This window comes from Phyllobates terribilis, unplaced genomic scaffold (genome assembly GCF_046119375.1).
Source record: "Phyllobates terribilis strain yellow unplaced genomic scaffold, ASM4611937v1 Scaffold_1__5_contigs__length_1240528914, whole genome shotgun sequence".
Lineage (NCBI taxonomy): Eukaryota > Metazoa > Chordata > Amphibia > Anura > Dendrobatidae > Phyllobates > Phyllobates terribilis.
Window position 1 is genome coordinate 483695543 of NW_027362761.1, and position 21317 is coordinate 483716859.

At 40.5% G+C, this 21317-nt stretch overlaps 1 protein-coding gene across 2 annotated transcripts in view; it reads left to right on the forward strand.

The window, feature by feature from the left end:
* Positions 1–21317, forward strand: part of TNPO1 (transportin 1) — a 77254-nt gene that overhangs the window by 44875 nt on the left and 11062 nt on the right. The window contains exons 12-19 of one of the 2 annotated variants that reach the window (XM_073679629.1): positions 1811–2036; positions 2723–2894; positions 3004–3090; positions 4251–4370; positions 4857–5015; positions 7682–7769; positions 7871–7969; positions 11741–11836. In XM_073679629.1, the coding sequence (XP_073535730.1) occupies positions 1811–2036; positions 2723–2894; positions 3004–3090; positions 4251–4370; positions 4857–5015; positions 7682–7769; positions 7871–7969; positions 11741–11836 (1047 nt within the window). The remainder of the gene's footprint in view (positions 1–1810; positions 2037–2722; positions 2895–3003; positions 3091–4250; positions 4371–4856; positions 5016–7681; positions 7770–7870; positions 7970–11740; positions 11837–21317) is intronic. The other variant, XM_073679638.1, reaches the window with a different exon arrangement.

A 21317-nucleotide genomic window follows, 5' to 3' on the forward strand; every position in this document is an offset into this window, starting at 1 on the left:
AAGATGGAGAAAAACCAAAAACAAGCAAAATACCCAAATAACTGGAAGTAAATGGATAAATCGCACAGTGGAAAAATAATGATAAATAATAAAGGGTATTTAGTTAACATAATTTTGATCAAAATAATGTAAAAGCCATCCCACCACGTCACGGTAACCCTTATGGGACAGTCCTAATTCTAATATTAAAACCTTACCATTTGTCAAGTGACATACATATGGATAAGGGCATATCCATATGTATGTCATTTGACAAATGGTAAGGTTTTAATATTCGAGTTAGGACTGTCCCATAAGGGTTGCCGTGACGTGGCTAGATGGCTTTTACATTATTTTGATCAAAATTATGTTAACTAAATACCCTTTATTATTTATCATTATTTTTGAACTGGAAGTAAATTGATAGATTGCACAGTGATTTGGGTATTTTGCTTGTTTTTGGTTTTTCTCTGTCTAGTAGCCTTGTGTGAACATGTATTTACATTTTGCATGCACATCAATTTACGTTTCAGACTTCCAGGTTTTTTCTTTGCTGTCGAGTAAAGATGTCTGCCTATTTTGGACTCTCAACATGCATTTATGGCAACACCATTTGAGGATATTTTTACGTAGCCCAACACAAGATGTATCGTAGGCATCCCTTCCCTATTTAAAGAAACACTCCATTGTTTATTTTTTTTTTTTCTCCATCCTGCCAGTAGTGCCCTAATATAAAACTATGGCCTGATTTGGTTGTTCTCTTCTTTCTCAAAATAAATTTTCTTCTTGTCTTGTGATGGTAAACCCTCAGAATTGTATGCTTTACATGCTTCTCTGAAGGGGATCACCATCTCAATCACCAGAACGCTTTTTATGTAGGCTGTACCACACCATCTTCACAGGGAAGACAGACTCCTGTCATAGTTACTGATGATGATTAGAAAGCTCCTGTCAGTTATCTCCGAGGCCACAGTTAAGCCTCCCTGACTGTATACTATAAAACATGGTGGAATGATGTTCAGTGTTATCCGAGCTGAGATGGTATTGTTACCTAGCATTGTGATTTAGTATTGCATCAATGCACTTTAGTGGAATAGCATGTAGGATGAGATCTAGGAATCAAGTTGGAAGTTAAAGGGAAGAACATAAGGGGCTGAACTGCACGATCAGGTGGAGGGTGCAATAATGGGAAGAAAAACTGGAGTACTTCTTTAATTCTATAGACCTGGTTGATACCATGGTATATGAAAACAGGGATTATTCTTTAAAACCCATCCTATCATTTTTGCTACTACCCTTAGCAGATAACGTTTTATAATTGAGACTTACTGATAGGGAATCAAATGTCTCTAAGTAAGATCTTACCGTTGTTACTATACTACTGTGACGACTTAAACAAAAAGCATGTTGTAATGTGTAATCCGTGACACCGGATCATCTTTTTTTCTGAGTTATCAAATGCGGACAGTATATGTTGTGGGCTCTGACATTTTAAGAAAAAATGCTCATGTAATGATCCTGTTTTTTTTGTTACTTGGTATGAAAGGTGTTTGCCTTGAATGATAGTTATCTTTTTGCTACATGATAAAGGTTGAATTACTGGGACCTCCACTGTTCGCTAGAATGGGGGTCCCCAGTGATGAATACAATTTGTGATCAATAGTCTTTAAATATGAAAATCAGATTGCAGTAATTTTGTGAAACCAGCGTATGGTCAGTTGAATGATACTGAATCCACAACTGTTAAACTAATTACTTGTTTTTTTGAGAATGTAATAAAGCAGAGTCAATATTACATTTGTATTCTCTTGTAATGTTTGTTTTCTTTCAGGTTGCATGCAGGGTATGATCCCGTATCTCCCCGAGCTCATCCCTCACCTTATTCAGTGCCTTTCTGATAAGAAGGCTCTAGTGCGCTCCATTACCTGTTGGACCCTTAGTCGCTATGCACACTGGGTAGTTAGCCAGCCCCCAGACATGTATTTAAAGCCATTAATGACAGAGCTGCTAAAAAGAATCCTCGACAGCAACAAGCGAGTACAGGAAGCTGCTTGCAGGTAACTATGTAAATTATACGAAGTAAGAATTCACCTAGCCGAATCAGTTCTCATACTTTGCACTGACGAGGGCCAACAGCCCGAAACACAGTGTCTGCAAATTGAGATTCTGATTTGGCTTTTATCCTAAGTCCTATTGCATGTCTCGTTAAAGGGTTGATTGTGACATGTAGGATTGCTGCTTCCTGTAGGCGGTGCTATAGAGTTCAAGTCCTCATTTTCTCTGAAGAGGCAATTTACATAAGAATTCATAAAAATCTTGTCTGTCACCATGAAACTACACGGAGAAAATCAGTCTATGCTGTGATAAGTGACTTTAGTCAAATGACTTGTGAATTGTCAGCCGGTTGAGTCATTGTGGCCCACTGATCTGCTGCTTTCAGCTTGTGAATGTACCTGGATTTGCTGCTAGTTTTCCCTAAAGCTAAATTTCAAAGTATCAGCGCCTCTGGTAGAGATCTGTGGGTGGACATATTTGCTGTCACTACCTACACATGTTTCCGCTTTTCTTTTGCATGGCATTTTTTCTTCTTGCTGTTTTTGTCATAAACTACCCACTACAGTGCAGTGAATGTGCGGTGGAGATTCCACGGCTTGGACCCCCCAGAGATGCTCACAGCCCCCAAATGCTTACACCCAGGGTCTATGGAGCTTTCCACATACTGAAATGAACTTTTATTCCCTAGTGCCTTTGCTACCCTAGAAGAGGAGGCTTGTACTGAACTTGTCCCTTACTTGGCTTACATATTGGATACTCTGGTCTTCGCGTTCAGTAAATACCAGCATAAAAACCTGCTCATCCTCTATGATGCTATAGGAACACTAGCAGATTCTGTTGGACACCACTTAAATAAGCCAGTAAGTATGGGCTCACTGAACCTCATTGTGCATATTGGGGTTCATTATCTAATTTTATTGGAGGGGTTAACCTAACATTCCCCTCTTCTTTTTTTTTTTTTTCTTTAAGGAATATATCCAGATGCTGATGCCTCCCCTTATCCAAAAATGGAACGTACTAAAGGATGAAGACAAGGATCTCTTTCCTTTACTCGAGGTGACATCTTGCAATGGTGTATACATATATAGAAACACACTTGTTACCCCTTTGGAGTCCTAGTCAGAGGCCTATTACCTTTCCAAATCAGATGTCCTTAGTGCAAAACAGGAGGCTCAACACCCTGAAACGCGTGTCTGCAAATGGAGTTTCTGATTTGGCCTCTTATCCTAAGTCATGTAGCAAGGCTCGTTAAAGGGTTGATAATGATTATAGGATTGCTATGTCCAATAGGTGGCGCCAGAGATCATGTTCTCTTCCTTCTAAATAGGCTGTACACACTCACTGTCAAACTCACTCTCGAGCGCGCGTGCTTTGTATATGGGGTATATTATAATATCATTAATGATAATTTTGTTTTTAGTCCATATTAGAGTAAACCTGTCACTAGCTTCATATCGACCAAGCCTGGGTGCATGAATGCAGCCAGGTATATCTCTGAAACGGTCCAGCATTGCAAAGAAAATATAGGCCAGAGTAGTCGGCAGCATCCTGCGACCGGCTTCTCCCCCACTGCTCCAGGTCATTGACAGGTCTCTCCCTGTGCACACACATCATGGCTCTGACAATCAAGTGGGTGGGAGAGATCTGAGAATCAAGTGGGGTGGAGAAAATTGAGCTGGGTCAGGGCCGGACTAGTCTAGTCTCTCCCTTTGGTCCCCTGCCGAGTGTTTAAACTGTTATCTCTGAAATTCAGGAGCATTTTGGAGGAAAGCTGCTACTGTTCATCCAGGCTTTATTCATACTGCAGTGGTTTGGGCAGCTTGACCTCCCTGACATGTTCCCTTTACACTTTATCTTTGGCAGTATTTCTCCAGTCCTATGTTTGCGAACCCCTATTCCCTGTTTATTTCTTGATGTAATGTGGTGACCCTACGCCGGTGGCAGTAGCTGTCCTGTTTGATCGCCACGTCAGGCGAGTGCAACACCTCGTGTAATGTGTGATCTATAGTAACCTCTTTGGATGCCGCAGTCATTTGGCTTGCAATCCTTATTACCATCAAATACCGGAATAGAATGACCAAGTATGACAGCGTGGGAACAAAGAATTGTTTTATCTGTAACACTTAACTGATAATTTTTTTTTTTTTTTTTTTAGAAAAAATAAAACTTTCAGTGTTTAATTGGTAAAGTAATTTGCTATATCTTTCACATTTCAGTGCCTATCTTCTGTTGCTACTGCACTTCAGTCTGGTTTCTTACCTTACTGTGAACCTGTGTACCAGCGGTGTGTGAACTTGGTACAAAAGACTCTTCAGCAAGAATTGGTAATTTCATCGGTACATTATTGAATTTGTTACTTTTGAATAATCCTAAAAATATACATTAAATGTAAAAATTCAAGGATAGAGGCAGGAGATCTTACTAGCAGTTTATATATGTCTTGGGAGGGTGTAGGACCCTCATACTGGTGAAAGCGGCTGTGCACTTTGGTGGATGTAGCCCAGCTGTGTATGACATGTATGTGAATAGACATGATACACATTTCCACCATAGCGATCATCAAGTAGCAGCTTATAAAAGAAGTTATCCACTGGTGGCTTCAAGAGTCGGACCTGTAGCCATCTGCTGGGACATCTTTCTGCAGATAAGGGAAGAAGAGAGCGCGTCGCCTCTTTTATCCTTCCAGCAGCCCAATGTTCATTTATGTATTATTGGTTTGGTTAACATGCGTTTCATCGTAGAATGTGTATATACCTATAAACCCTGTTTATGACAACTGAATAGCGCATTGTGTGTACTTATTTTATTTTTTCTATTTGCAGATGCACAATGCTCAGCCAGACCAGTATGAGTCTCCGGATAAAGATTTTATGATTGTGGCTCTAGATTTACTCAGTGGCTTGGCAGAAGGGCTTGGTGGCAACATAGAGCAGCTTGTAGCCAGGAGTAACATCCTAAGTTTAATGTATCAGTGCATGCAGGTAAGCACGCTGGGAATTTACTACTTGGGGTATGTGCACACTGAGCGTTTCAGATCAGGTCAAAGTGCATGTCAATTCTTTACAGCGGCTCCTGATGGAATCTGCTCCAAACTAAGCACTGTAAAATCAAAAGGCTGCAAAAAAAAAAAAAAAAACACTTTTCCAAAATGCTTTGACTGCTTCATAAAGCGAAAAACTCCCCAGAGGGGAAGCGTACCCTGAAGCGGTTACCACTAGAGAACGTTTCATTTTTTTGGTCTCTTCCAAAAACTCTGTACATACCTTTTTATATTTATATTGCTTCATCTGATATATTCAGTCCACATAATAAGTTATCCACATTTTGCCTCTGTAACCTTATTCAGATACATCTAATAAATAAATAACTATTGGTGATTAACAGCATTTCATGTAGTAAGGCTATGTGCCCACGATGCAGAAATTAAGCAGAAAATTTCTGCAGCATTTCTGCATCTCCCTGGCAGAAAAAACGCATGCAGATTGTGCATGCGTTTTTCCTGCAGAATACATGCGGAAACGCATGTGGATCCGCATGCAGATTGACAAGCGCTTTCCAGGCGATGTCAAGCACTTTCCAAGTGATGCTAACTAGGTCACACTGTATAAATCCATGCAAACGGCATGGATTTATACAGTGTGAACCGTAAAAATGAAAACAAATAAAGCTATACTCACCCCCGAGGCCCCGGCGTGGCTGCAGCGCTCGTTCCTGGCTGGTTCCCGGCTGCCGGCATATCGCGAGACAGAGCGGTGAAGGGCCTGCGGTCACGTGACTGTGACGTCACCGCAGGTCCTTCAGCCATGCCGGCATTCAGAGAGAAGCCTTCGGAAAGGTGAGTATAAACTTTATTTGTTATTTTATTCTTTTTTTTACAGGTACAATGGTACCCAGGTCTGGAGGAGAGTCTCCTCTCCTCCAGAACTGGGTACCATCCGCACATAGAGACACATAGAAGCCGCTTGTACAAATGTACAGTCGCGGTTTCTATGCGTCTCAATGCAAGTCAATGGCTGCGATTACGCTGCTCTTCCGCAAAATTAATGAACATGCTGCGTATTTTTGTACGCAACATAAACGCTGCGGAAAAATACGCAGAATGTGCATAGAACATGCAGAATCCCCTTGGGGACCATGGGGGGCAGATTACCTAGCGTTTCACAAGCGTTTCCGCTGCGGAAATTCCGCAGCATAAACGCTTGAAAAGCGCTACGTGGGCACACAGCCTAAATTGCAGAATGTGCACAGATTAAAAAAAAAAATGGCATTGAGGGCTATTCACACTAGTCATGACTTTTGTACAAAAGCAATGATGACTGACAACTTTTTTTTTTTTTTTTTTCTTGACAGCTCTTCATTAATTTAATTTATACAAGAATACTCTGAGTTTAAGAACATTGTTACAAATTGAAGCATGATTGTTAATTGGGCCTCGCTGCATGTACTGGATTTTTGATACTTAGTGCACGTTAAATACAATTTATAATGCTAATATATTTAAAGTGCATTAGTCTTTTCAGAATAAGATGCCTTGTGTGTTTACCTGAGGAATAGCACTAGCTTTGGCCTAATAAGATGCCTTGTGTGTTTACATGAGGAATAGCACTAGCTTTGGCCTTTATGACTTGTATCCTGCATTTTTCACCAGTTTTCCCTTCTACAAGCTCTATTTTCTAATTTCCTGTTTTCTCTGAGCCAGTGGGTGGAGATAAACTGCCATGTTGTCTCTTATACACAGCGCACACTGAGGGATTCTGCTCTTTTTTCTCTGTAGAGAACATTTATACAGCAGTACTCTGCTATGTAGCTGTGAAACCAGCACTGAAGTGAGTTACATTAGCTGAAAGCTGCAGATGGATCTCATTTAGTCTTTTCGTGCCTGCCCGGTCTTGCTGAGCCTCCTCCCTCCCCTGTGTACAGAATATAATAGGAGTATAACCTGACGCCTCACTGTTATGAAATGCCCTCTTACATGGACCAAGACTGATTTGAGGAGTTTTTCAGGATGGATGATGAGTTCATAAGGCAAGGGGGAGGAAAAGTGCCTCATTAGTTGAGAATGAAAACAAATTTCTCTGATTTTTGAAATTTTGACAATGTTATATTCATTCTTTTGTTGATTTTATGTTAGGTTTGTTGAAAGTGACAATTTAAAGGGAACCTGACACCAGAAAAAAAACGCCATTAACCTGCATATATGGGGTAAACCTGCAGGTTTAATAGCGTTAACCTGCCCGGCGCCCGCACTTCAACTAATGCTGCAGGGAGAAATTAACTCCATTCCCTTCGGCAGTGTTCCCGGTTCAGTCACCGCTCTGTGCATGGAGCGTGGCGTCTGTACCGTGCCTCACCCCCCCCCCCCCCCCAACAGCCAGCCGCCCCCGTGATTGAAACTGGTATGCTGCTGGGGGGAATAAAGTTAATTTTCTCCCCACAGCATTTGACCAAGTGCAGGCGCCGGGCGGCACAATAACGCTATTAACCTGCAGATTAACTTCATATCTGCAGGTTAATAGCTTTTTTTTCTGGTGACCGGTTCCATTTAATTACTTTTGTAGCAACATTGCAAAATGTCAGTTATTATAATTTACACCAGTAAAGGAGTGTAAACGCCCATAAAACACGTTTCCTACTTTTTGCCCCTTAGGATAAAATGCCAGAGGTACGGCAGAGTTCTTTTGCTTTATTGGGAGATCTAACCAAGGCTTGTTTTCAACATGTCAAGGCGTGCATTGGTAAGATTTGATCTTTTCACTTTGGTAGTTGTATTTGATATGACTTTTTTTTTTTTTTGTACATTTTACACCACTTTTTTTTCTTTTTTTTTTTCGTTTAGCGGATTTCATGCCCATTTTAGGAACAAATTTAAACCCGGAGCTAATTTCTGTGTGCAACAATGCTACTTGGGCAATTGGTGAAATATCTATACAGATGGGTATGTATGACTATTATTTTTTTGTTAATATAGAATTGACAGTAAATTTAATAGTAAAGCTTGAATAAAATCTATACTATAGTGTCTTCAACTACTCTATGTAGTGTCAGGTCCATTAGTATAGATATGTAAATGTTTGCTCCCTTATGTACTGCATTTAAAGAACATCTGACTTTTTTGAGTGGAAAAACTTATCAAAAGTGATGTATAAGAAAATGAAGTAGTTGACTGCTGCTTTCATTTTTTTTAAGGTTCTCTGAACAGTGAATTTTAGAATTTGCGCTCTATGGGCAGTAACTATTCCAGTTTTGTGTTGCACAAGTGCTAATAAATCTCAAATTCTATCTCTGATACATGGTTCTTGGTTTATGGCTGACCTCTTCCTAAGCATTCCCTAAATGTGTGAAAACCATTGAATATATGGTTTATGTAAGAAAGTTAATAAAGTTGAACTAAAATTACTAAAATGTTCAAGTTTACATACATTTTTGATTTAACTTTTTTTTTTTTTGAAAGTCTTCTCATGTTCTTTTAACTTCTGTTAGCTGATATATTTTGAACCCCTTTCCCTACATATAACGTAATAGTATGTCATGTTGGGTCCCTGTCTTGAAGCATGCTCTGAAACTGGGCCTTCCTTATTGGAAGATGATGGCTGTGCAATACAGCCATCATCTGCCTCTTGACACCTGAGCTTTGCCTGCTCCTGTCATCACCTTAACTGCTACTCTGAATCTGACTTCAGCATTTATAGTTGTCTGTTTTTTTTTCAGTTTTACACGCTTTTCTGTCCCTTGTAACACTGTCATTGGGTGCTGATGGATTGCTATGGAAGCCAGGGGTTTGATGAAGACTCTCTGCGCCTGTCATGAAGGCTCTTCTCTGCATAACAGCCTTCAGCTGGCATCCATACAAGACCTCAAATTTTATTATATACTGCAATACTGTGGTATTAAAGTATATAGTATGAACGAATCAGAAAATCACATCCTCGAGTTCCTTAAAAAGAACTGCAAAATAATAAAAATATTAAAAATGTTGAATTGTCCCCTCCCCCCTTCACCTTCCCTGATTACTAATAAAAAAAAAAATGGAGAAAATACACTGCTCAAAAAAATAAAGGGAACACTCAAATAACACATCCTAGATCTGAATGAATGAAATATTCTCATTGAATACTTTGTTCTGTACAAAGTTGAATGTACTGACAACAAAATCACACAAAAATCATCAATGGAAATCAAATTTATTAACCAATGGAGGCCTGGATTTGGAGTCACCCCCAAAATTAAAGTGGAAAAACACACTACAGGCTGATCCAACTTTGATGTAATGTCCTTAAAACAAGTCAAAATGAGGCTCAGTATTGTGTGTGGCCTCCACGTGCCTATATGACCTCCCTACAACGCCTGGGCATGCTCCTGATGAGGTTGCGGATGGTCTCCTGTGGGATCTCCTCCCAGACCTGGACTAAAGCATCCGCCAACTCCTGGACAGTCTGTTGTGCAACGTGACGTTGTTGGATGGAGCAAGACATGATGTCCCAGATGTGCTCAACCAGATTTAGGTCTGGGGAACGGGCGGGCCAGTCCATAGCTTCAATGCCTTCATCTTGCAGGAACTGCTGACACACTCCAGCCACATGAGGTCTGGCATTGTTCTGCATTAGGAGGAACCCAGGGCCAACCGCACCAGCATATGGTCTCACAAGGGGTCTGAGGATCTCATCTCTGTACCTAATGGCAGTCAGGCTACCTCTGGCGAGCACATGGAGGGCTGTGCGGCCCTCCAAAGAAATGCCACCCCACACCATTACTGACCCACTGCCAAACCGGTCATGCTGAAGGATGTTGCAGGCAGCAGATCACGGCGTCTCCAGACTCTGTCACTTCTGTCACATGTGCTCAGTGTGAACCTGCTTTCATTTGTGGAGAGCACAGGGCGCCAGTGGTGACTTTGCCAATCCTGGTGTTCTGTGGCAAATGCCAAACGTCCTGCACGGTGTTGGGCTGTGAGCACAGCCCCCCATCTGTGGACGTCAGGCCCTCATACCACACTCATGGAGTCGGTTTCTAACCGTTTGTGCAGACACATGCACATATGTGGCCTGCTGGAGGTCGTTTTGCAGGGCTCTGGCAGTGCTCCTCCTGTTCCTCCTTGCACAAAGGAGGAGGAAACGGTCCTGCTGCTGGGTTGTTGCCCTCCTATGGCTCCCTCCACGTCTCCTGGTATCTGCTCCATGCTCGACACTGTGCTGACAGGCACAGCTACCCTTCTTGCTACAGCTCGCACTGATGTGCCATCCTGGATGAACTGCACTACCTGAGCAACTTCTGTGGGTTGTACTGTAGACACCGCCTCATGCTACTGTACCTCTAGGGGTGAGAGCAATGGCAAAATGAAAAAGGGACCAAAACAGCCAAAAAGGATGAGAACAGAGAAATGGTCTGTGGTCACCACTTGCAGAACCACTCCTTTTATAGGGGGTATCTTGCTAATTGCCCATCGTTTCTACCAGTTGTCTGTTCCATTTGTACAAAAGCAGGAGACATTGATTCACAATCAGTGTTTCTTCATAACTGGACAGGTAGATTTCACAGAAGTGTTATTGACTTGGAGTTACATTGTGTTGTTTAAGTGTTCCCTTTATTTTTTTGAGCAGTGTGTATAAAATCAACTTAATCAATAAAAGGCATAATGAGAGAAAAAATCAAAATGCCAGAATTGCGGTTTCTCAGACATTGCAACACTGCAAAAAAAATGCAGTAATAAGCGGTCAAAATGTTGTGTATATACTCCAAAGAACTTGGGAAAAAAAAAGCCCTCACACATCACCATCGGCTGACAAATAAAACTGTTCTGGGTCTCAGAAAACGGCGACACAATCTTTTTTTTTTTTTTTTTTTTTTTTTTTTTTTTTTTTTTTTGCTTTTCCTGAATTTTTTTACAACACTTGTATACATTATTTTTAATCTAAGTTTGGTATCAACTTCATACTGACCTGGAGAATCCTATTGCCAAATCTATTTTACCATGTAATGAATTATGTAAAAATAAGACCTGTAAAACCATTGTACAATTGCAATTTTTTTTTTACTTTTTTGTGTGCAATTTCACAGCACTTGAAATGTTTTTTCCAGTACATTGAGTGGTAACAGAAAACAAGTGGAATATCACCCAGCCGGGAAGGGATTAAATAATCGTACATGTAGGTAGATCTAACTTTTTGTGGCAGATCTTCATTTAGAAAGATGCTTGTTCAAAAAAAATCTATGTAGAGGCGGGGGAAAAAAAAACATGACGCCTACTGCTGCGCAGAAATCGGGGCTCTCCTATTCAGTGGCTGAGAGGGTCATGAGGTCACATTGGTCTACTGCTGAAAAGATAGTGTCCTTTTTTGAAGGTTTGTTTAGCTTTACAGGAGTCTGAGACCTTTTGAAGAGGAATAAAAAAGTTGCTAGTTTATGTTAACTTTACATTAAGTTATATTTAAAAATATTTCTTCCAAATACTTTATATCCAAAAATGGTAACAAAGGGGCAAAAGAGTGAAAGCTGGCGCTCAGCTTTGATTTGGCTGCTGCGTTGGTTGATGAAAGTATATGAAAGAATTGTCTTTTAGCTCACGTCGTATTCTACTACACAAGTTCACCTCATTGGACAACCATTGTAATAGTAATCTGCTTACATGACGTGTATTATTGTGTGCTGTAGTATCCACTGAATATAAGGTCTATCCTTGATCTTGTGGGGTTTTTTTTGTTTGTTTTAGGAGCTGAGATGCAGCCTTATATTCCACTGGTGTTGCATCAACTTGTAGAAATCATTAACCGGCCCAACACACCAAAGACTCTCTTAGAAAATACAGGTACCACTTGCCGGGTGTTTGCAGGCACAGACTTGGGTTCATTTGTCTTTTGACTGAGCTGATGTCATTTGTTTGCCATCAGATTTGTAGCCTTGACTCATCCATTTTATTTTAGCATCTTTTATCCCTTTTTTATTAATATAATGTGTTGTTTTTTGTTTTTTTTTCTTGATCAAAAATTGTTGTAGAAAGCCTACCACCAGCCAACTAATAAGACAGAACTATACTTTTAGCATGTTAATAAAGCGCACCTCCAGTTATAGAGATGAGATTGTTTGTAGTGCAGGAGCCTGCACTGTGATTGACGAGTATGCGATCAGTAGCTGCCACGGCTCGGCCACGGATGGTGCTCTCTTCTGGGGTTTCGTCTTCAGCACTGTGCAATGACAAAATCACAATGTTATACAGTGCTGGAGACTGAAACCTATTGGGTCGTGCCAGTAGTGAACACAAAGTCACTAATGAAAAGCATATATCATAGTTCTTGTTTTTTATATGTGCCAAATTTAGAGGTACATTTTTGAAAATATTTTGTTATGGAAGCCTAATCAGGTATAATCCCACTTTGGTATATGTTTTTTAACCCAAATATGAAATATAGTGGAGCTATTTATACTGGTACCAATAATAAATATTAGAGGGTTCATATATTAATGTATTTTTAGTTTTCTTTAGTTTTTGTATTTTCTTTTGTATATGTTGAATGTGATGTACTTTTTGGCTAAAAATTCATTGTGGGACATAAGTGTACAGGAAATTTAGCATATATTTTTTTTTTTATGGCATACCTTCTCCCCGCAGTTGAAAACTAATGGAGTTTATATTAAAAAAGGTGTTAAAATGAAGAAGGTGCGCATATATTACCATTTGGTAGGGATTTGTCCCTCTTATAGATTGTAACCTGTTTTTTCCTAAGGGCACCACCTTTCAGCCCTGTTACAACATTCTGTAATGCTATATATGTCTCCAAGCTGCCATTCAAAACCCCCCCAAAAAAACAGATTTTATTATACTCTCCTACGGGACAGTGCAGTCCAATGGGCGTCGCTGGTCTTGGTGTGTCGCCTCCTCCTCTGCTTCGGGTGGATGACGCGTCCTATGTCATCCACAGTGTTCCCCGTCGCGCTCCTGCACAGGTGCATTTCTCTGCCCTGCTGAGGACAAAGCAAGGTACCGTAGTTTACATGCGCTGGCGTGCCTTGGCCTTTCCCTGCGCATGTGCAGAACAGTACTTTGCTCTGCCCCCAGCAGGGCAGAGAAATGTGCCTGCGCAGGAGCATGATGGGGAACACTGTGCATGACGTAGGATGCATCATCCACACAAAGCAGAGAAGGAGGACGACTGCGACGCCCATCGGACCTGACCGCTTCGTAGGTGAGTATAATAAAAGGTTTTGCATGGTGGCTTGGAGACTTATATACAGCATTTTAGAATGCTGTCACATAAAGCGTACAGGTGATGCTCGTAGGTTATATGGGGAAAAACCTGGTGACCGATTCCATTTAAAGGGTAATGGTCATTTTAGTTTTGAATTTCCTAAATAATATACATTAAAATAAGTAACTTTAAACTTTCCCCAACTGGACTGAGCCTTCACTCTACATTCTGAGGTAAAATCTGTTAAGTGAGGACTCCTTTTCCAATTACTGGGATATGAGATGATAGTTGGTGCTTTTAAAATTCTATGAAGAGGGGAGGAGCTAGAGGAAGACAAACATTCTGCTGCAAGTTCTCCTGAAATAAGTTCCAGTTCTCCATAGAAATGTTAAAGCAACAATTGTCATCTCCTATACCCGTAATGGAAGAATTTGCTTTCAGTGATCTCTGAAACATTTTATCCATGAATTCTTAGTGAAAGCTCAATACAGGAGGAGAAAGTAGCAGATCTCTGATAAAATATATTACAAAGTTTCTTATTTTCATGTGTACTATTGATGTATTTAAAAAAAAATAAATAAATAAAACTACATGCATAAAATGTTTGGTTTTGGGTTTCATTAAAAGTGTAGCTGTTTTTAATTGTAAGGCTGTGTTTTGTTTTCATGCATTGTCATTTTAGGAACCATTGGTGAGGTCTTTCTGACAGGTTATAATGCTTTTCTGTCTTTTATTGCGCTCCTCTCAGCTGATTTATGACCACACTACACATAATAGAAAAGCTGATCTTTTATGTGATTATAAGTCGGTTGCAAGAGTTTTATACACGGTCAGAACAAGCTCACTGACGACTGTCATTAGCTCATTCTGCAGCCAGCAACAGACTGCAAAATTTTTAATGAAACCCTATTGCAAATTTTTTTTTTTTAGCCCAAAATACATGATTTATAAAGTGTCCTCAAGGCTGTGTATATTAATTAATTTGTGAGAACACATGGACACTGGGCTCAGCCAATCTAGCGTTGGGAGTCAGAGATGGCTGTCAAGCCAAATAAGCGTTCAATGGACAGTAGGATAGAGCCGCCCCCATGCTTTTTAGATAATTTGCAGTAACTTGTAGGTTCTGAGTTACAGTCGAAACCAGAAGTTTACATACACTATACAAAAAGACTCACATTCATGTTTTTATCAGACATGAAATCAGAATAAACCTTTCCCATTTTTAGGTCAATTAGGATTACCATAATTTTTAATATTTGCCAAATGCCAGAATGAAAGAGAGAATAGTATAATGCAGTGTACTTGATATATGCACCAAATGTCCAGCTGGGGGTCTGTATGTAGGGGAGACAGGACAACAACTTAGAACAAGGATGAATTTTCATCGCCACACAATAAAAGAAAAAAGAGTAGATTAATCTGTGGCCAAACATTTTTGTTTCCCTGATCACAGCATCACGGATATGAAATTACTCGTATTAAAAGGTAATTTCAAATCTCAGATTGCCAGAAAAGTTTGGGAATATAAATTCGTGACTACCTTTGACACCTTCAGAGCAGGAATGAATGTGTCGCATGGTTTTGTCATTCTACATCAACTAAAGAATGTGCTCCTCAGACCTGTGGGGGCATCACCGCTCCGGAATAAACTTCAATCACCGAACAATAAAACTTTCACGCTTCTGATCTATGAACTATTCCAATATTTACGGCCACAAATGTTTTTCCCCCTCCCTTAGTAATAGCTCTGCTTTACGTCTCTTGTCTCATCTATTGCGTTATTTTTGTGTCTTGCTGTGTATATATGTGACTCTTCAGATTTTGTTATACTATGCCTGATAAAGAAACCTGAGTAGTTTCGAAAGCTTGCAACTTGTTACCTTTTAATGGCTAACTGAAAATATGGTATCAACCTCTGAGGACTCTCAAAGTCAAAAGTTTACATACACTAAGATTACTATGCCTTTAAACCATCCTGGACTGCCCATATGATGATGTCATGTGTTTGGAAGCTTCATTTTTGGCAACATCTGAGTCAACTAGAGACCCACCTGTGGATGTATTTTAAAGCACACCTGAAACATGCTGCTTCTTTGTGTAGCGTCATGGGAAAGTCTAAAGAAATCAGCCAAGATATCAGGAAGAGAATTATGGACTTGCACAAGTCTGGCTGATCCTTGGGTACAATTTCAAGCTACCTGAAGGTGCTTCGTTCATCTGTACAAACAACTATATGCAAATACAAACAAGATGGTAATGTCCAGCCATTAATACCGCTCAGGAAGGTGACTGGTTCTGTGTCCCAGAGATGAACGTGCTTTGGTCCGACATGTGCATATCAACCCAAGGACAAAAGCGAAAGACCTTGTGAAGGTGATGGCGGACTCTGTATTGTGTCAATATCCATAGTGAAACGAGTAATGTATCAACATGGGCTGAAAGGCCACTCTGCCAGGAAGAAGCCATTACCCCAAAAGAAACATAAAAAAGCCAGATTAATGTTTGTGGATGCACACAGGAACAGAGGCCTTAATTTTTTATGACATATCCTGTGGTCTGATGAAACTAAAATTTAACTTTTTGGGCATAATCATCGTTACATTTGGAGGAAAAAGCTTGAAGCCTAAAAACACAATCCCAACTGTGAAACACAGGGAAGGCAGCATCATGTTGTGGGGTTGTTTTGCTGCAGGAGGGACTGACGCACTTAACAAAATAGATGGCATCATGAGAAAAGATTGGGTGGCAATACTGAAGCAACATCTCAAGACATCTGACAGGAAGTTAAAGCTTGGGCGTAAATGGGTCTTCCAAATGGACAATGACCAGAAGCATACTGCCAAAATGGTAACAAAGTGGCTTAAGAAGAACAAAGTCAATGTTTTGGAGTGGCCATCACAAATCCCTGATCTCAATCCTATTGAAAATTTATGGGCAAAGCTGAAAAGGCACATGCGAGCAAGGCCACCTACAAACCTGGATCAGTTACACCAGTTTTGTCAAGAGGAATGGGCCCAAATTCCGACCAACTATTGTGAGAAGCTTGTGGAAGGATATCCCAAACGTTTGACCCAAGTCATTCAGTTTAAGGGCAATGGTACCAAATACTAATGAAATGTATGGAAACTTTTGACTTTGCAGTAAGTAATAATAATGCCTTAAAACATTCTCTCTCATTCTGGCATTTGGCAAATATTAAAAATTATGGTAATCCTAATGGACCTAAAACGGGAAAGGTTTATTCTTATTTCATGTCAGATATTGAAAAAAACATGCATATGTCTTTTTTTTTATATAGTATATGTAAACGTCTAGTTCCAACTGCACACCTCAAGTACATGAGTAGTCTTAGGAGGGCCATTCTCTTACTACCATCATAGAGCAGAAGGTTAGATGGTGTATTCTCCAAGAATATATGAACCGCCACCACAAGGAACCTATTTAAGAACTGAGCAAAATCCTGAATTCTTCATTTTAACGCTGCCTAAGAAAAGGGTCCCACACTGAGCTTTTATACTGAAATTACATCCCTTGCTTTAAATGCATGCTGACATTACTGTTCACAAATGCCTGTTCAATGGGAATGTTGCATAGTTTGTCACCTGGACATAGGTTTTGTTTTATTCTGCTTCTATACAAATCTGCTGACTTCTAGTATCTGTTTAGTTTGCTTATAGACTTTTTTATACTATTTTTCCAACATCTTCCTCCTCCCATTTCTCTTGTCTCTCGCATTAACCATCTGTCTCTGTATGAGAGAACACATCTAAAACACAAAGTGCCCTCTTATCTGACCTCTTGTCATGCTGTTATTGGTGTTCGTGACTCCAGCATATCGCTCTAGTCTATTGTCCTTCAAGGTTAAAGCCAACAAATATTCAGACAATATCTCACATTTAATAGAACTCTTACAACCCCTTTCATCCTCCCTAAGTAGTAGATATGTGATGTCCAGTGCAACTTTTTTTTAACTTTTATTCTGATGTCATGGAGACAATGTCCTTTTCTTTTTTCTTTCATAAGTGATTTCTACGCTAATGAAGCTTCTACTCAGCAGTCATGTGGACATCGATGTTCCTGTATGGGATGTTACCATTGAGGCCTATTCATTTACTATGGGTGCTAGAACCCTCTGTGTTGTGGAACGTCCTTTTAAAAAAACGTGCTATCCTCACATTGGTTTTGGAGCTCAGTTGTCCTCTCTCCGATCTAGCCACTTCCTAACTATCGTGAAAACCTTTTGCTGCATCATTAGAAATGTATTACAAATTACCGTTAATGGCAACTCTGTTTCTGCAAAATCGTGCAGCCATTAACGCCGAGAGTGCTTTGTAATGATGCAGTGGAAAGCCACTGTAATATTTAGGAAGCTGCTTCTCGGCAGACCCACTTAGATCACGTGCCACATACTCACCGAGCTCGATTGCCAATTTTCCCATCTTGAAATTTTAGCTTTTTTTTTTTGTTGTAAATCTTCTAATTTCAGCAAAAAAAGACATGTCAGCCTTCCCTCCGCCCAGGTGTTTTTTTTGACAGTGAAGAATGAGTATCTTCCGTAGACAATAGTCCAATCATTTCACATTTTTTGTAATCACTGATTCAACTGCTATTCTGAAAATGGTTTCCTCAGGAATGGCACTTTTAAATAGACTTTCTTTAGGGCCTGTGCACACGTTGCAGATTTGTTGTTTTTTTTTGTTTGTTTTTTCCTGCTCAGATTTGTCTCAAAACAGGAACGGTTTCCTATTGCCAGCAAAGTGAATGAGAAACCTGAAGTCTCATGCACATGTTGCTTATTTGTGACTGGCAGATTTGGTGCTAATTTCATTCGGCAGCATGTCAATACTCTCCGCGAGTAGGGAAAAAGCTTAAAAAAAAAACAGACCTATCTTACTCAACATTTTTGCTGCCAAGATATGCAGAAATTTCTGCACCAAATACTGAATGTGTGAACATACCTGTAGTCCAGGTTTTTACCTTGGTAGGACCATGTGCACAGAGCCTATATTGAGGAAGATGGGAGTCCTTAAAGTCTCATTTATAATAGTTTTGTCTGTTCGGTATGATCTTTCCATACAGTCTGATATACTGGGTTAACCTGGCATATACACACGTGGTCAAAATTGTTGGTACCCCTCGTTTAATGAAAGAAAAACCCACAATGGTCACAGAAATAACTTGAATCTGACAAAAGTAATAATAAATTAAAAAGCCATGAAAATGAACAAATGAAAGTCAGACATTGCTTTTCAACCCTGCTTCCACAGAATTTAAAAAAAAAAAAATTAAACTCATGAAATAGGCCTGGACAGAAATGATGGTACCCCTAAAAATGTGACAAAAGGGACATGTTAAATCAAGTTATGTCCACTAATTAGCATCACAGGTGTCTACAATCTTGAAATCAGTCAGTGGGCCTGTATATAGGGCTACAGATACTCACTGTGCTGTTTGGTCACATGGTGTGTACCACACTCAACATGGACCAGAGGAAGCAAAGGAAAGAGTTGTCTCAGGAGATTAGAAAGAAAATTATAGACAAGCATGTTAAAGGTAAAGGTTATATGACCATCTCCAAGCAGCTTGATGTTCCTGTGACTACAGTTGCACATATTATTCAGAAATTTAAGATCCATGGCACTGTAGCCAACCTCCCTGGACGTGGCCGCAGGAGGAAAATTGATGACAAATCAAAGACTGATAATACAAATGATAACAAAAGAGCCCAGGCTAACTTCCAAAGAGATTAAAGGTGAACTTCAAGCTCAAGGAACATCAGTGTCAGGTCGCACCATCCGTCGTTGTTTGATTCAAAGTGGACTTCATGGGCGACGACCAAGGAGAACACCATTGTTGAAAAAAAAAAAATCAGAAAAAAGCCAGACTGGAATTTGCCAGACTACATGTTGACAAGCCACAAAGCTTCTGGGAGAATGTTCTATGGACAGATGAGACAAAAATGGAAGTTTTTGGCAAAGCACATCAGCTCTATGTTCACAGATGGAAGAATGAAGCATATCAAGAAAAGAACACTGTCCCTACTGTGAACATGGTGGAGGCTCTGTTATGTTCTGGGGCTGCTTTGCTGCACCTGGCACAGGGTGTCTTGAATCTGTGCAGGGTACAATGAAATCTCAAGACTATCAAGGGATTCTAGAGAGAAATGTGCTGCCCAGTGTCAGAAAGCTTGGTCTCAGTCGCAGGTCTAGCAACAGGATAATGACCCAAAACACACACAGCTAAAAACACCCAAGAATGGCTAAGAGGAAAACATTGGACTATTCTGAAGTGGCTTCTATGAGCCCTGACCTAAATCCTATGGAGCATCTTTGGAAAGAGCTGAAACATTCTGGAAAAGGCAACCTTCAAACACGAGACAACTGGAGCAGTTTGCTCATGAGGAGTGGGCCAAAATACCTGTCGAGAGGTGCAGAAGTCTCATTGACAGTTACAGGAATCGTTTGATTGCAGTGATTGCCTCAAAAGGTTGCTCAACAAAATATTAAATTAAGAGTACCATTTCTGTCCCGGCCGATTTCATGAGTTTAATTTTTTTATTTTTTTTTTTAAATTCTGTGGAAGCAGGGTTGAAAAGCAATGTCTGATTTTCATTTATTCATTTTCATAGTTTTTAAATTTATTACTTTTGTCAGATTCAAGTTATTTCTGTGACCATTGTGGGTGGTTCTTTCATTAAACGAGGGGTACCAACAATTTTGACCACGTGTGTAAATTATCTGAAAACCTGACATGCTTACACTGGCAAACGGGTTTAGGAATGCTTCCAGATTACCAGGTAATCGGACTGGCTCAATAGCTGTTGGCTCTCCTTGTGCTGCTGTAATGTTTCTTTCTAAAATGTTGGATTAATACAGTACTTAACACACACATCTGCCATATGAAAAGTCATTTAGAGTTACAGGAATATGTCTTCAGTTTGTGTGTACTGTATTGTGGCTCCCTGATAATCGCAGTCTTCACAGCCTTAGGCCTCTTTCACACGTTAGTGTGTCCAGTACATGTGACAGTTTCCACACGTACCGGAGACACTGACACACGTGTGTCACAGACCGTGTCTCCGTGTGATCCACGTGTAGGCATGTCTGTTTTTGGCCGGCAGCACAAATCACACGGGCCCATTCAAGTCAATGGGTCCGTGTAAACGCGTACCGCACACTGATGCCATCCGCGTGACACGTAACTGCGCTTGGGAATCAGCGGTACAGTTAGCCCTGTTCCCAAGTGCCAGGTGCTTAATGCTGCCCTCATCGTAGTCCCCTGCCGGCACTGCGATCATCGCCCGCAGGGGATAATGATAAGAGTAGTAGTAGTGTTTGCTCCCGGTGTCTCCACCTGTAAAAATAAGAATAAAATCCTTATACTTAACTGTCATAAGTGTCCCCCGCTGTAATCCATACGACCGCTCAGCAGAGGAGCCGGGGAGAATGACTTGCTCCAGCTAGCGGCCCCGGAGCTGTGCTCAATGAGTGACAGGACACCTCTCGCTGGAGCAAGTCATTCTCCCCAACTCCTCTGCTAAGCGGTCATATGGATTACAGCTGGGGACACTTAGGACAAGGGAGTATATGGATTTTTTATTTTATTCTTATTTTTTACAGGTGGAGACACCGGGAGCAGACAATACTACTTTCATCGTTATCCCCTGCGGGTGCTGATCGCAGCTCTGGCAGGGGACTATGATGAGGGCAGCGTACAGCACCCGGCACTTGGGAACAGCACTAACTACCGCTGATTCCCAGGTTCCGGTATGTGTGCTCCTGGTGCAGCACAAGGTTTTCACACAGGTGGACACATATCTCTGGTACTGTTTTTTCCGGTACCGGAAATATCAGTACGTGTCAAAGAGTCATTAATATGGAAGTGTGCATGAGGCCTAAGGATATGTTTACACGTTGGATTTTCAAAAGGTTTTTCATGCGGTTTGTGTGAAAATCTGTAAGTCCGCCTTACAATGATATTAAAGAAGTTTTATAATGCTATTCAGCCTGAAATTGAAATCCACATTGCAGAAAAGGTGACTGTCCTTTATTGATTCTGCTCAGAAAAGCCGTCCAATACTCCATGCACATTGTCCCAATTAAT